The sequence below is a fragment of the Phoca vitulina genome, unplaced genomic scaffold (genome assembly GCF_004348235.1).
Source record: "Phoca vitulina isolate PV1807 unplaced genomic scaffold, GSC_HSeal_1.0 scaffold43, whole genome shotgun sequence".
NCBI lineage: Eukaryota > Metazoa > Chordata > Mammalia > Carnivora > Phocidae > Phoca > Phoca vitulina.
The window spans coordinates 6,270,629-6,286,858 of NW_022589746.1; the positions used below are offsets into that span (position 1 = coordinate 6,270,629).

Sequence of the window (16,230 nt, forward strand, 5' to 3'; positions counted from 1 at the left end):
AGTCACAGTGTCCAGAGGAATGGGGTGCTACCTCATGTCAACAAGGAGAAAGTTCTCAATATGCCATATTTGGCAATATACACCTACACAGATTCCTGGCTATTCCTAGACTGTCCAATCTATAGAAATCACACCACTCTTTGCTTAATACTTACATTTTTATGTTTCTCCTTCTGCAGGGAAAAGGACAGCAACATGCCTTTTTAAATTCCCCAGCAATAATAAACAGTAAAATCACTCTCACTCAGGTGGTAATTTTTTAGCACGATTTAAGAAACATATTTTAGGTACCTACCAGGTGTCAGGCACTTCCTTTCACAGTTCAAGTAATGGTGACAGGATGGGAGAGGAAGGGCAAATGAGTCAGGGGAAGGGCTGAGATGCAAGGCAGACGGATGTCCAGGAAGCTGCAAAGGCAGGGGGGAACCAGACCAGTGGGGTTCAAGGACCTCAGGACGACAGGCTAAGCTTAGTGCTTGGACTGGATTCAGAATGTGATGGAAGACGACTGAAGTTACTTTAATTGGTATTAATGATATTACTCTAAATCAGCATTTTGACATGCTAATTAAATTTAATGTTCCAGATGTAAGCAGAAATATGTGTGTTAAGTCCTTTATTTCTTCTATCAGAATTTTATAATTATTTCTAATGTACATGTGTAGACACACACACATATATATAAGAACATTTCTTCATTAGTACTGTAAACAGAATCTTTTTTCTTTTATTTTCTAGCTATATAGCTGTGGCTAAAGGAAACAACGATCTTTTGGATTTTTCTGTATGTATCACTTGAAGAATGGTATTTTTATTTCTCCATCTTTCTCATATTTTAGCTGTCATTACCTTCATGATCCACTTTACTACTGTGTGTTTTTAAAACATGAAAACAAACAGAAATAGTCATAAAGAGTTATTCTTATGTTGATTCTATTGTAGAGCTTCTTCCTAAAAAATATTACTGGTTTTTCTACTCTTTGTATATGGCACCCTCTATTCTTAATCTATTTTGTGAGTTTTTGTTAAGAATGGATTAATTTCATCAAACGTTTTTGATGTCTCAGTAGAGCTAAATGTACTGCTTTTTCCCATTGATGTCAAACATTATGCTCAGAGTTCTTCTTGAATTATAACAGGGGTGGCAACCTGTTTTTGTAAACATCCAGAGAGTAAACATCTTTTGGCTTTTTGAATCATATATGGCCTCTGTTGTACATTCTTCTGTTTCTTTTAACGACCCTTTAAAAACTCAAAAACTATTCTTAGCTTGTGGGCTGTCCAGAAACAGATCACTCACAGCAGGATTTGGGTCTGCAGGCCCCAGTTCGCCCAACCAGTCCCTGTTGGCTTTCTCCTCCTCTCCCAGCAAAGCAGGGTTATAAACTGGCTGTATTTCTCTTTGTTAGGACTCCAGAAAGACTTTAAGTGGTACCTAGTAAAACCTATCCGCTAGACAAAAGTACTACCTAAGAATCTTGTGGACATTATTCCACACAAGCTTTACATGCCCGAAGTAGAGAGGTCTGTCTCAAAAACAATTATAGATGTGGCTTTTGGGGGATGCGGCGGACTCCATTAAAATTCAGAGGAAACCCATAACATTTTTAAAGAAAATTGTATTATTAAAAAATACCAGCAGCTTGGACTAAAAGGAACAGAGACAATTCAAAATGTATAGAGACCACTGGGCCCTCACTTTCCTACAGGTGTGAAACAGAGTAAGAAAGCTGCACTTTATAAGCTGTCTCTTAAGGAAAAGAGAAGACACCTCGGAGGATGGAGCCCAGAGCCCTGGAGAACCATGGATTAAGGAAGCACTCCCACAGAAGAGAACATCCCCTGCCCCAAGAATAGGGGTCACTGACATGCCTGCCAGGAGCTCAGTGGATCAATCAGTGACTGCTACATGCCTCTGGTCACTTTCCTTTCTTTTTCTCTCTCTCTTTTAAGATTTTATGTATTTACTTGACAGAGAGAGAGAGCACAAGCAGGGGAGCTGTAGGCAGAGGGAGAAGCAGGCTCTCCGCTGAGCAGGGAGCCCGATGTGGGACTCAATCCCAGGACCCTGGGATCATGACCTGAGCCGAAGGCAGCCACTTCACCAGCTGAGCCATCCAGGCGCCCTGGTCACTCTCCTTTCTGAATACAAGTATCTAGTGTGTTAACTTGTCCCTACTCATCACTGTATATGGGTGAGTGTGGCTTTTGTGTTCACAAGTCTCTCAATCAAGAAGAGCTGTAACCAAAGCACTGCACCTGGAAGCCTCATCTGCATGCAGAACTGATACATATCATGGGATCAGAAACTTCAAGCCTGATGCCATGATGGGACGATACTTTGAGAGTCCTGTGGGAGAGGGAGTGTGGGAGGAATGCTAATAACTGTGGCCAGAGAAGAGATGATGGTAGATAAAATATGGCCACAAATTATCTTCTCCTGAAATGATGGAGTCTGTGTTCCCATCCCTTCATTCTGCACTGAACTTGTGACTTGCTTTGACCAACAGAACGTGGCAGAAGTGATGTTATGTGACATCTTGCAGCTTCTCTGCTCCCCTCCTGGAATAATGCCTCCACAAAACCATGTAAAGGAACCTCGCCTCACCTACTGAAATCAAAGAAGCCTCTGAGGCAGTCTGGCCGACGGCCCCATCCAACAGCCCTCAGTCTTCTGCCAAAAGACTGCACAGTCAGAGGTCAGCCCAGCTGACCCCACAATTAGCGGACGCTGTGATCCCGGCTGGGTCTACCTGAGCTGCCAACTCACAGACACATGAGCAAAGGAATCCTTGTTGTTTTATGCTGCTAAGTTTTTGGAATGTGCTCTGTTACGCAGCAATCACCTGATATATTCATTGCTCCTATCTATTAGCCTGGGTGTAAAGGGAGATAACTCACTGGATTACCTGCTCTCTGTGGGTAGCACCACTGTCTAGAGGCCAAGATGATACTCTCACTACTCCAAGAAGTAGGAATACCAGCATCCCCCCTACTCCCTCATTCCTGCCAAACTAATCATGCACAGATAGATCTTGGCATGTGTGTAAACAGAATCTGTAAAACTAGAGTAGTAAATTAAAGTTCACATATTATAATTGCCTCTACTAATTTTAAAAGTTTGCATTATTTTGCTACTGAAATAATTCTCACCAATATTTCCAATGACTTGTCAAATCTGAAGAACCGTTTTCATTGCCTATTTTCTTGCTTCAAAATCTCCTCCATGTAAAAAAAACAAAACAAAACAAAACAAACAAAACCTCCCCAATGTTTTCAGAAAAAAAACTTACTCCTCTTAAATATGGTACACGGGGCTTGCCATCACATGGCCTCTGCCTGCCTAGTCCTCCCACCCACCTAAACCACACATACAGCCTTTGCTCCAAGCCCACTAAACTACTGCTAGGTCACTGAATGTTCTTCCTTCTCTAGCCTCTGAGGTCCGCATCTGCGGTTCCCCTGGTCCAATGCTTCCTCCCTTTTCTACATTGCTAATCCCTACTTAGAGATGCCAATTTCTCTAAGAAGCATCATTGGCCCTCTCCTTTGCACTCTCCAAATACTTTCACACTGTTTTGTCATCATTGCCTTTTTTTCAATCTGTCCGTCTCTTCGAAAGCTAAGAGCTCCTGGTAAGGACAGCCTCTGCTCTTTTATCTCTGCATCTAGCAGAGGTGCTGGCATTTAGTAGGTACTTCGTGGCCTGCTGAATAAACTAGTGAATGAATTGTGTAGCCATACTTCTAAAAGTCTGATATTTTTCTATTATACTTATTTTATATATTACAATGATAGGCCATTTATGTAGTACTATATATTAAAGTGGTAAAACTACAAAACTGTAGGAAGAAAAAAGTACTCTCTTACACAGAAAACAGCTGAAAAAGAGACCTATTATAATTTTTAAATAATGTTTTGTTCATAAATATATAACCTCTTCCAGTAAAACTTCACATTTTACTCAGCAAAATAAGTAACGACTTTATAGAGCATTCATAAAGTGTGAACAGGTATGGAAATTCATATGCTGAAGTTTTAAAAAGTAGTATTTATCACACTTATGTTGGTAATAAATTACTGTGATTTTCTATTCATTACATCAGAATTAAGCTGTATATATTTATAACCAGGGTATAGAAAAAAATCAGAAACTGTTATTATCAAATGTTATATGAAAACAAATACTTTTTATGTTGGAAGAGATCTTTTAAGTCATCCAACTTAATGTATTTAAATTGTTCCTGATGAGGACAGGGAGATCTGAAGCAGCTTGTCACAAACTGAAGTCACCCATCTCATTGATGCTGGTGCCAAGATTAAAATCTAAGATAACTCTTCCTTTTTGGGCTGGACAAATTTTCTCTCAAAAAACCTGTAAAGGTCTGCATATAAGCTTCAACCATGGTATCTTTAACCATTGAAAAGAACATACTTTTGCTATTTAAGGAGACTATTTTTTTCTGAAGAATAAACAGATTAACATGTCTGTATATAATAAATCATGACCAAATGGAGTTTATCCCAGGAATGCAAATGATGGTTTTAACATTTAGAAACCATCAATGTAATTCACCCACCTTAACAGAATAAAAAATATATATATATGATAGTCTCAGTGGATTCAGCAAAGGCATTTGACAAAATCCAATATCCATTCAGGATAAAAATTCGAACAGGTTGGGAATAGACTAGAACTCCCTCATTCTGATAAAAGGCACCTAAAAAAAATCCAGAGCTAATATGATGGTTAATGGAAATACTGAATGCTTTCTCTCTAAAGTCAGACACTGAGCAGGATGTTCATTCTCATCACTTCCACCTACTTTTGCACTAAAAGCCAATGCAAAAGGCAAGAAAATGAAATAAAAGGTACAAAAATTGGAAAAATCATTCACAGATGATTTGACCGTGTACACAGAAAACCCTAGGGAATCCGCAGAAAAATTTCAAAATAAATACAAATAAATGAATTTAGCAAAGGCATAGGATGCAAGGTCAATGTACAAAAATCAATTATATTTCTATGAGCAACAAATGACAAAATAAAAATTTTAAATGCCATTTATGATAGCATCAAAAATAATAAAATATTCAGAATAAATTTAACCAAAAATATGCAAGACTTCTACACTGAAAATCAAAAAAATATGGCAGAGAAATTAGAGAAGACTCAAATAAACAGATATTAACACCATGCTGATAGACTGAGAAACTCAACATTGTTGTCAATTTTCTCCAAATTGATTTCTGGATTCAATGCCATCACAACTAAAACCCTAGCAACCATTTCTATAGAAATAATAAGCTCCTTCTAAAATTTATATGGAAATGCAAAGGACTTAGAATAGTCAAACATTCTTGAAAATGAAGAACACTTTGAAGAACTTATACCACCTAATTTCTAGACACACTATAAAGGCCACAGTAACGCAAACAGATGATAGACAGTGGAACAGAAGAGTCTAGAAATAAAGCCCAAGTATATGGCGAATTGATTTTCCACAGAGGTGCCAAGGTTACTCCGTGGGGAAAGGGCAGACTCTAGCTGGAATGACTGGGTAACTGCACAGGGAGGAGGGGGAGAGAGGGACTGTAGCTCCGGACTCACACTGTACACAAACATTAATTCAACGTGGATCACAGACCTAAAAATAAATATACTAATTAAAAAGCTTCTAGAAAAAAAAAAAACCATAGGAGAGTATCTTTGCAACTTTGGGATACAAGATAAGGATTTCTTAGGATACAAAATACACTATTTATACAAAAAATCTGCTGTTCTAAAGGCATTGTTAAGAAATGAAAAGGCAAGCTACAAAGGACATATTTGCAATCCAACAAAGACATGTATCCAGAATACATGAAAAAAAACTACAACTGGATACTAAGCAAATAACCTGACTTTTAAAATGGGCACAAAACTTAAATAGACATTCACAAAAGAAGATGTACAAATGGCCAATGAACACATAAAATAGTGCTCAGCATCATTAGTTTTTAAAGAAATGAAAATTAAAATCACAATGAGATACTACTTCATATTCACTTAGGACAGCTAATATTAAAAGGGCTGGCAATGTCAAATATCAGAGAGGATGCAGAACCACTAGAATTCTCACACATTGCTGGTGAGAATGAAAAGTGGTACAACCACTTTGAAAAAAGAGTTTGGCACTTTCTTATAAACACCTACCCTTTGACACAGCAATTGTATGCCTATTTACCCAGAAAACATGAAAATATATTCACACAAAGACTTTTTTAAGAATGTTCACAGCAGCTTTATTTATAATAGCCAAAAGGAAACAAAAGCCAAATGGTTAAACAACAGGTGAATGGTCACACAAATTGTGGTATATCCATACAACAAAATACCGATTGGAAACAAAACGTAGTGTTACTGATGCACGTGTAATGGACAGAGCTCTGGGACACAAGAGTACATACTGCATGATTCCACTTATATGAAGTCCTAGGACAAGCAACACTACACTTAGATGTTAGAAATTAGAATTGTGGTTGTGTTGCAGTGGGGCTGCCTGAAAAGGGGCATGAAAACCTTTTTCTAGAGTGGTGAAAATGTTCTAAACTTTGATCTAGGCTGTGGTTACACAGGTGTTTGTATTTGTCAAAACTCATTCAACTATACACTTTATATTTGTGCATTCACTACATGTAAATTATATAGCAATAAAAAGTCTGTTTAATTATTTATACCAAATATCTATTAATAAAGCCCTTGCACGAAAGTGGAATGGTAGCTATGGGCTTCATTTGCCTCTTGCTCAGAGTACCCAAGAAGTGCTCCTATTCATGAGAAACACAGATATAAAGGTGAAGTTCCTCTTGAAATGTACAGCTTTGAATCTACTGTTTTAATTCCACTCTAAGTGATTAAACTTGCACAACTAAATTTGCCTTAAAGATCCAAATTATCATTTTTCATTTCCTGGTTTAAATAATTAAATGTTGATAAGCCCTATTTTTTAAATGGCTATCTATTTGCTCTCTACTTCTACTGTTCCTACTGGTACCTACTGTCATTGCTACAGATATTCCAAAAGTGAATGACTGGGGAAGAGGGAATACAAGATATTACCCTAGGAAAAAATATTGTTGCAACTATGACTTGGATGATTTCAGCCATTTAATAATACATTAAAAGATATTTCATGACTTAAAAGAGAAAGCATACAATCTATAGAAACAGAAAGTAGATTAGTGTTTGCTTAAGGCTGAGGGTGATGGGAGGGATAGGGGAGTGATAGCTAAAAGGTACCAGGTCCCTGTTTGAGGTGATGAAAATGTTCTAAAATTGACTATGTGACAGTTGCACATATCTGTGATTATGCTAAAAACCACTGAGTTGTACATATGAAATGGGTAAATTCTATGATATATGGGTTATATCTTAACAACTACAGCTTTCATTAAAAAACCTACTGACATTCTGATTAGGATTACACTGGAATCTACACATCAGTTTAAAGAAAACAAGTATCCTTACAATACTGATTTTTCCAATACATGAAAATTATGTAGGCCTACATTTATTTGGGTTGTCTTTAGTTTCTCTCAACAATGTTTTATAGAATTACGTACAGAAATCTGTACATATTTTATTAGATTTATTCCTGGGTATTTGTTAATTCCGATGCTACTTATAGGATATCCTTAAAAAAAGAGAAAAATCACTGAAATGTTCTAATGTGGGGTAAGAAAATGAACAGAGCATGATATGCTTATTAAATCATTAAAATTTTGGAATAAAAATCACTACACATGATCTAACAAATAATTTTTTCTAAATTTTAAAATTTATTTATGGAAAAGTCATACAAAATATAAAAAATTAAATTACACGTAGTCACGCATTTAATAAATAACATTCATGAAAGGAGTAAAAATACATAATATTTTGGAAAATACTCTGGAAAATTTCATGACAGGTGGACACCACAGTGAACAAATACTCCCTGATATTTGTTAGGTTCCTCAGTGTATGGTGAAAACAGATGCATTGTTTAATTTTAGTCTCTGTATTTACCCAATATACGTATTTATTAGCAAAATGCTTTGATGGCAAAGAAATTTCAACAGTAGTTAAGTTTCTATCTAAAGCCACTAACATTTATAAGTGTTGAAAAATGTCTGTCATATTGGTGCTACAGAGACCTTATTATCTTTCCAAGTTAATTGAAATATTATCTAACTACATTAATTAGTCCCCTGAAAGCAGACAGTAAATTTTTTCTTTCATAAAATACATATTTGTTTTTTACTAAAATGAAGTAAAGACATAAATCATGTTTGGGCTGCAAGTTAAGCCTGTCTGAGTTACTTAATGTTCTGTATCTGTTTTTCATCCACAAAAGAAGGTTGGATGACATCTCTATTTCCCAACTAGCTTTAGAGTTCTGTTAATTCCGTAGTAAGGAAACCACAAAATACCGTATGTTCAGACCATACTTTGAGCAAACACAATGAGGTATAAAAAACTGGATGTATACAAGCTAAAGGACCCAATATAATTATCAGTTTAAGGATTCTCTACTTTCACCCCAGAATTAGTAAACTCTCTAAATATAATTTACACTAAACCTTTCAAAAACATATCTGAATTTATTGAAAGTGCAAATGTTTTTCTGATTCAAAATCTTAGGTCTCTACTAATAATCATAGTTACCTCACACTGATATTAGGATAAAAAGCTTAATATATATGAGGTCATTTTAGAAGAAAGGCCATTTATCATCCTAAGACATTTCAGACATTTTGAGAAGTATTCAAATAAACAGTACGTTCATAGATGGGGCTACTTTTCTTTGTTGAAGTGATGTGAGAGAGAGCACTTTATCTCAAAGAGACTCTCAGAAACTACGGAACCCAGAAATTATGTATCTGTAATCAACTATAATATACTGGTGAAAAAATTATTTGATATGAAAATGTTACCTGATCAATGACAGAATTTAGCTTGGTAAGTAACAGAAATCCTCGGCCGTGGACAAGGTATTGGCCAAGGGTAGCCATGTGTGTCTCCTCCTCTTCTTCCTCCCTGGCCTCCACCCTCTGGACCACCGCATTGCAAAGTCGGTTGACATCCGTCAGAAATTCACGTGCCAATGAGTTACTGTCGATGCTCATGACCGAGCTATCAAATAAATATTACCAAAAAAGAAGATTAAGAGAAATAAAAATTTATGTTTAAAACTAAGTGTTTTTAAGGCTGTTTTTTAACCAAAGAACTGACTTTAAGTTACTGGGCACTGGTATTTAACCCTATAATATTTTCAGACATAGTTCTGATCTAGTTAGGTGCTCCTTGAATATTCTTACATGGCATAAATAGTCGTGGGTGTGATAATCCCTAAGCATAACCAAAAACAGGAAGTGAAAGCACCTACATAGAAGATACACTAGTGAGTGGTGGCAGTTAAGGTAGATCCTGACCTTCTTAAATAGCCTCATCATAGAATAAAAATAAACCCATTACTTATAAACTATTCTTGTTCTACATGGTTTAAAAATATGAATGGATCTTTTAAAAATATAAACTGTTTTTCACATCATGGAACTGACAATCAGTGATACACCCTCCCCCCAACAACCGGGTTTCAGTTAATGGAGGGAGAAGGATTTATCATCAGGTAAATAAAAATTGAAGAAGTCTAGCAGCTGAAGTTACGTCACTTCACTTCTTACTATACATTTAAATCAAAGGGCAATGTGACATTTTAAGATAAAGGAAAATAATAAGGTAAAGCAGACAGGAGAGGAAAAACACCAATATATAGAAAAAAAATGTATAACTATTTAGAAAGGAAAAACCATGAACAATAAAATTCCCAAGGAATTTCAGAACAGTTTCATCTTAGGGCGAAAAGTAATTTTGAGACACCCAGTAACCTTTAAAAACAGCCTGGAGAGATTAAATAAGATGTATATTGTGGAGTCTTGCTTCACCCATTGGGGGGGGCCCGCCCCCTAGCCCCTGCGGAGAAAGCAGTGGACCATAGGACTGTGCCTATCGTCAAGGGGCAAGGCCAGCCTCCGAGCCCTAATCAACTGAGGCACACCTGATTCAGGAGCAGCCACAAACATCTGGCCGCAAGATGATGCAGCTTGCAAAGAGGCATCCGGCCAATTAGGCTCCTTCTGTCTCATAGGAATTTGAATTAAGGGACATAGTTGATGAACTGAAAAGTCACATAAAGATGGGCCTGTAGTAGTCATTATGAAGTAGCTGAGGCTCAGAAGAAGCCAACTAGGTGAAAATGAACCACTAGGATGCAAAGGGAAGCAGATAAACATGAAAGGGAGAAACCAAAGAAATTCCTAGTATTACTTTGGTTCCTATTCATTTTTGGGCCTGATGATTTAAGTCCTGGATTCCCATCAGAATTCTAGGTATTATTACAGTAACAATCCCCTCTGTAGCATAACAAAGATCATTATTTTTAATATTGTTGATCACTAGGAAAAAGTGTAAAAAATAAAATGTACATTACTCATTATCCCAAAATGTAGCAATACCCTCCCTTATATAAATGCTGGCTTTTTATAAAGCTTTCATAAGGTAAAATTATTCAATAAATCAAATAATTTACAATAATAGAAACTAATTATATATTATAATATGTACATAATATATAAACTTATTTATATTCAGCCCATAGTTATCAAATTTTATAAACTTATTTCACCTAATTTGTCATGGATTTTATTTATTTATTTATTTTTGTCACAGATTTTAAGGTACATAATTAGTGTATTACTAAAACAAATAACACTGCCAATTAAAGTATAACACAGTACCTTCTTATCACTTAGAACGTTCCATACAATATCACCTTCTAGGTCATCAAGTCTACCCACTATGCACCATTTCTTAAGAGTGCTACACTACTATTCCTGGGATTTTCTTCCAAAGATGCTGACATCATTCTGTAAGTTTCGATGCTGGCACTTTGCTGATCTTACCAGATAGGATCAGCAGAAAGTTTCGGAAACATTTAAAACTCATCAGATATAGTACTGACAATACATGTAACTCAACTAAAGTGCTGATACGAACAGCTAATGACCAAGTTCCCTCATAAGCCTGCAAGAACAACCCCTTCACCAAGTGCAGCCGGCTCCCAGTGCTTACTAGACACCACTGATTATAAGGTACACTGCAACTTTAGCAATATTAAAAATGTGAAAAACTTAAAAATTGTGGTAATAATTAGGGTCTATTTTCTGGAAATGAAGATAATGTGAATATTGAGGTATGACAATTACTGAGGAAATGATTTCAGTGCCACTTCCTAAAAACACAAGATGCCAGGTCGGCAAAAAAAATTACAATATATGCAGAAATGTATGTTATTCCTGATTCTTAAATGTACATAAAATATAGACACAGTTACATAACTAGGGTATTCTATATAAATGATCTGACCTGTTTTGATTCACGTAGATATTTTGGAAATCTTTTCATATGAGCTCTCTCTTACTCTTTTTGCTAGCTTCATGGCATGCTGCTGCATGTATATATAATATGTTTTTCATTATATAGAGTACTATTAACTATACAGCCAATCTCATTGAATATTTAGGCTATTTCTAGTTTTGATTATCATAAACAGAGCTGCAATGAACATCCTTACTCTACTTGCACATTTATCCTCTATGTCCTTGTGGTAGAGATTGCTGTTACTGCTTCATATAATAGGTTTTACATATTTCTTGTTAGGTCTCTTCCAGGGTGTTTTGTAGTTTTTGCTGTTATTCTGAATGGGATTTCGTTTCCATTATATAATCTAATTAGGAAAGAAAACTGGTATGTAGGAGGCAAATAGGAAGTATATTTATGTTGATATAGAAATCATACATCCAAACTTGTTACTGAACTTTCATTAATTTTTTTGAAATTTCCAGATATAAAACCCTATCATCTACAAATAACAAAAATTCTGAATTCTCCTACCCAATATTCACACACTTTCTACTCTTCTAACTACATTAGTCAGCACTAACAGAACAACATTGGTAGGGGTGATGGGGGACACTTTTGCCTTGCACATTAATAAGTATTCATTTCTTCCTGCTCATCTAATAGGAATGTTGAATTTCACTGAATGCCTTTCAGCCAATCTGAATGCCAACTGAAAAGATGATTGCATGGAATTTTTTTTTTTGAAGATTTTATTTATTTATTTGACAGAGACAGACACAGCAAGAGAGGGAACACAAGCAGGGGGAGAGGAAGAGGGAGAAGCAAGCTTCCCGCCAAGCAGGGAGCCCGATGCGGGGCTTGATCCCAGGACCCTGGGACCATGACCTGAGCCGAAGGCAGACGCTTAACGACTGAGCCACCCAGGTGTCCCGATTGCATGGTATTTTTAAAAGATTTTCAAAAATATTTCAAATACCCAGAAAAGTACAAAGAATATATAACATGCGGTTATAGCCAATACTCAGATTTAGCAAGTATTAATATTATGTGGTGTTCAGATCAGTGTGTGTATATGTGTGTGTGTGTGTGTGTGTGTGTGTGCAAAGAAATCAAACCCTACAGCACAGAAAAGCCACACCCCACCCCACTTCTTCCTCTCTTTAGTTGGTGTTTAACATTTCTATACAAGTTTTTATAATTTTTTACATGTTTATAGCCATAAAAATATTCAGTATTGTTTTAACTATTTTAAAAATGTATACAAATAGTATACTGTATCCTTCTATAACTTTATTTTTCCTCTCAACATTATGTTTGTTCCTTTAAACCATTATGCAATATGCCATTGTATGGATAAGCCACAATTTATATATCCATCTCTACTAATGGAAAGTTTAGTTGTTTGAGGTTTAATTAATGTCACATAACTATGTAGTTTCAAAGGCTTAGACTGAAACAAGTATTTTGACTGCTTATATCTATTACATTAAATACTTACCAATCTCTCAACACTCCTGTAACATTTAGAGTCTTTATAATTTGAGGTCATGAACCAGATCAAACAAATATCCTTAGAATAAAGCTTCACCTGTTAAAAAAAAAAAAAAGACAAACATATTAATGGTAATAATAAAACACAAGTAATTTTAATAAAGTTCTGACACAAAAACCAATGGCCAGTTTCTTCATATTTGATGTAAAAGAAGCCAATGAAGCTTTTGAACCTCAAGAACACATTAAAAAATTTCTAGAGCTCCAAGAATGGAATCCTGAGACAGGAAGTATTGGAATATACTTAATCTGAACAAAGCAACTTGATCACAGCTCCCTACTCCTCCCCTCCTTCCAACTCCTTACAACCTGCAGGTAAATCACCAGTTAACTATAAAGGAAGGAGAATCAGCCCAGTATCCGTCTTCTTAACACTGAATCTAGGAGGCAGTGGAATACCATGTACATACATACTATGGGTAGCCAAGTTATTACTTTCCTTGAGAGTGAAAGGTATTTGAGGATATATGAAAACTCAGAAAAATACTAAACCCAAACAATGAATAAACCACCACCAAATTTCATATCCTTGTTGAAGTTTTAAGAATGAATTAACCTTTTGTGTATAATGCAATGAAGGCTATTTCTGAATACTAAAGGATAAATTCCTACTTCTGGGGTAGCAACAAATGCTTCTGTTGAGTTACCTGTTTTCCCCTTCTCTATAGTTGTGCCTAGGCAGAGGCACAAAAAATATTTCCTCATTAGAGGTACACAGCAACCATGAATGTTTATTTCGAACACCAAGTGTTTAAATCAGAGTGACCTTTAATTCCTTCAAAATGCCCAAACCTAGAGAACTTTCTGGAATTCCCTTCAGCTTGGTGAACAGTACTTGTACCACATTATTCTGGGTACTTGAGGATAAAGGAGGCAGGAAACGGGATTAGCTGCTGTTAAGACGACACAGGGCTTTGCGTGATGCAGGAAAGACACCTTTTCCCAGACTGGTCAGCCCCATGTCAGGCACACAGCTATCCACGCACAGGCTAGGTTTCACTCCCACTACTGCACTCGGGGCACCAGTGGCCACTGCATCAACTGCCCAACCAAATGAAAAGGCCCTGGAATGAAGTCTCAATACACCCTCCATGCCTGCTCCTGCTGCATCCTCAGCTAATACAAATCACCCACCTATTTTCAACTCTGAAATTACAGAAGGGGAAACTATCAAATTATGAGCGTAAAGATGGTATTTGATTAACTGCTGTGACTCTGATTACCCTCTGGTTTGGACTACTACGAGGTGGAGCCATCCATCTTGAGACGCTACAGTGATTCCAAGTAGCTCGGCATGGCCATTAGAAGTGGAAGCTGACAGACAACTGGATCCGTCTGTTTTTCTCTGTTATCGCGGGACATTTCTAGGCCCTGCTGAGGGATTTCTCTAATGCACTTAAACTGGGATGGATTTTTTTTTTTTTTAAAGATTTTATTTATTCATTTGACAGAGAGACAAAGTGAGAGAGGGAACACAAGCAGGGGGAGTGGGAGAGGAAGAAGCAGGCTTCCCGCTGAGCAGGGAGCCTGACGTGGGGCTCGAACCCATGACCCTGGGATCATGACCTGAGCCAAAGGCAGACACTTAACGACTGAGCCACCCAGGCGCCCCTGGGATGGCTTCTTTAGCCATATTTTTCACAGCCCAGCTTGGATGTCCATGGAGTTTCACTCTATCCAAGATCGTAATTCTATCAGCCAGCACAGTCAGTTGTGACCTTCTTTACTCTGCCACCACCCTCGATAAACTCAGCTGCATTCTAACTTTTATCATCCTGTATTATGCTGGGTGTCCATAAAGTCCGCAAATAGAGTTTAGAAAAACAGACTGAAGATGTCCTTAGGGCAGTATATGTACTTGCCTCTGTTTCTAAACTACATAAATACCCTGTAGGTACGTATGACTGTCTTACCCCCAAGGTCATGAATTCCTTAAGGACTGGGACCCTGTCTTATCACTTATTCTACTTTACAGCTAAAATGCCAAATTTAAAAAACATCATTATTACTATCATATTCAACTTCTAATGCTACTATTATTATGTCATAATAAATAAAACTTGCAACAATATTACCAGAATTTTTATATTAAAATAAATGATCTCACTGATATGAGGAATTCTTAACCTCAGGAAACAAACTGAGGGTTGCTGGAGTGGTGGGGGCAGGGAGGGATGGGGTGGCTGGGTGATAGACATTGGGGAAGGTATGTGCTATGGTGAGCGCTGTGAATTGTGTAAGACTGTTGAATCACAGACCTGTACCTCTGAAACAAATAATACATTAGATGTTAAAAAAAAAAAAAAAAAGAAGAAGTTGTAGGAAGGGAAAAATGAAGAGGGGGTAATCGGAGGGGGAGACGAACCATGAGAGACTATGAACTCTGAGAAACACTGAGGGTTCTAGAGGGGAGGGGGGTGGGAGGATGGGTTAGCCTGGTGATGGGTATTAAAGAGGGCACGTTCTGCATGGATCACTGGGTGTTATGCACAAACAAATCATGGAACACTACATCAAAAACTAATGATGTAATGTATGGTGATTTACATAACAGAATAAAATAAAAAAAATGAAAAGTATAATAACAAAGTACCTATAATCATATAAATGACCTCAGGAAAATAGTAAGTTTTTCTAATACAGCGACCGGTAAAGTATAAAACATGAATGGCCAAAACACAAAGCAAAAACCTGACAGTGTATTAGCTATACCTCTTAGTTTTATTTCATCAGAAATTTCATTAATATGGCATTTAATTCAACAAATATTTATGGAACATTTATTATCTGCTGGCTACTATTTTTGGCACTGGGAATAGAGCAAAAACAAAATCCCCACCCTCATGGATTCCAGTGAGGTAGAGACAGATGAAAAACAAACATATTGTAATGTCAGGCAGTGCTAAGTGCTATAAAAAATAAAACAGAGTAAGGGTACAGAGTGACAGGAATGCTACTTCAGATAGGGTGACAAGGACTGTCTAAAGTGGTGGTATTTGAGCAGAAGCCTGAATGAAGGAAGAAAATGGGTCACGTGAGCATCTGGGAAAAGTATTCCAGGGCTTTGAGATTAGGTTATGTTTGACGCATTGGATACTGAGTGCAAGGGAAGTTAAAAAGTATTACAAAGAGGGCACCTGGGTGGCTCAGTCATTAAGTGTCTGCTTTCGGCTCAGGTCTTGATCCCAGGGTCCTGGGATCGAGCCCCACATCCAGCTCCCTGCTTGGCAGGA

The 16,230-nt window shown here is 36.9% G+C and overlaps 1 protein-coding gene across 6 annotated transcripts in view; it reads right to left on the reverse strand.

Moving 5' to 3' along the window:
• The window catches only part of LYST (lysosomal trafficking regulator), a 185,730-nt gene that overhangs the window by 135,205 nt on the left and 34,295 nt on the right, over positions 1–16,230 (reverse strand). For all 6 annotated transcript variants that reach the window (XM_032430448.1, XM_032430445.1, XM_032430449.1 and 3 more), the window contains 2 exons: positions 12,945–13,034; positions 8,959–9,157 (listed from right to left, as the gene is read on the reverse strand). In XM_032430448.1, coding sequence (XP_032286339.1) covers positions 8,959–9,150 — 192 coding nt within the window. In that variant the 5' untranslated portion in view covers positions 9,151–9,157; positions 12,945–13,034. The remainder of the gene's footprint in view (positions 1–8,958; positions 9,158–12,944; positions 13,035–16,230) is intronic.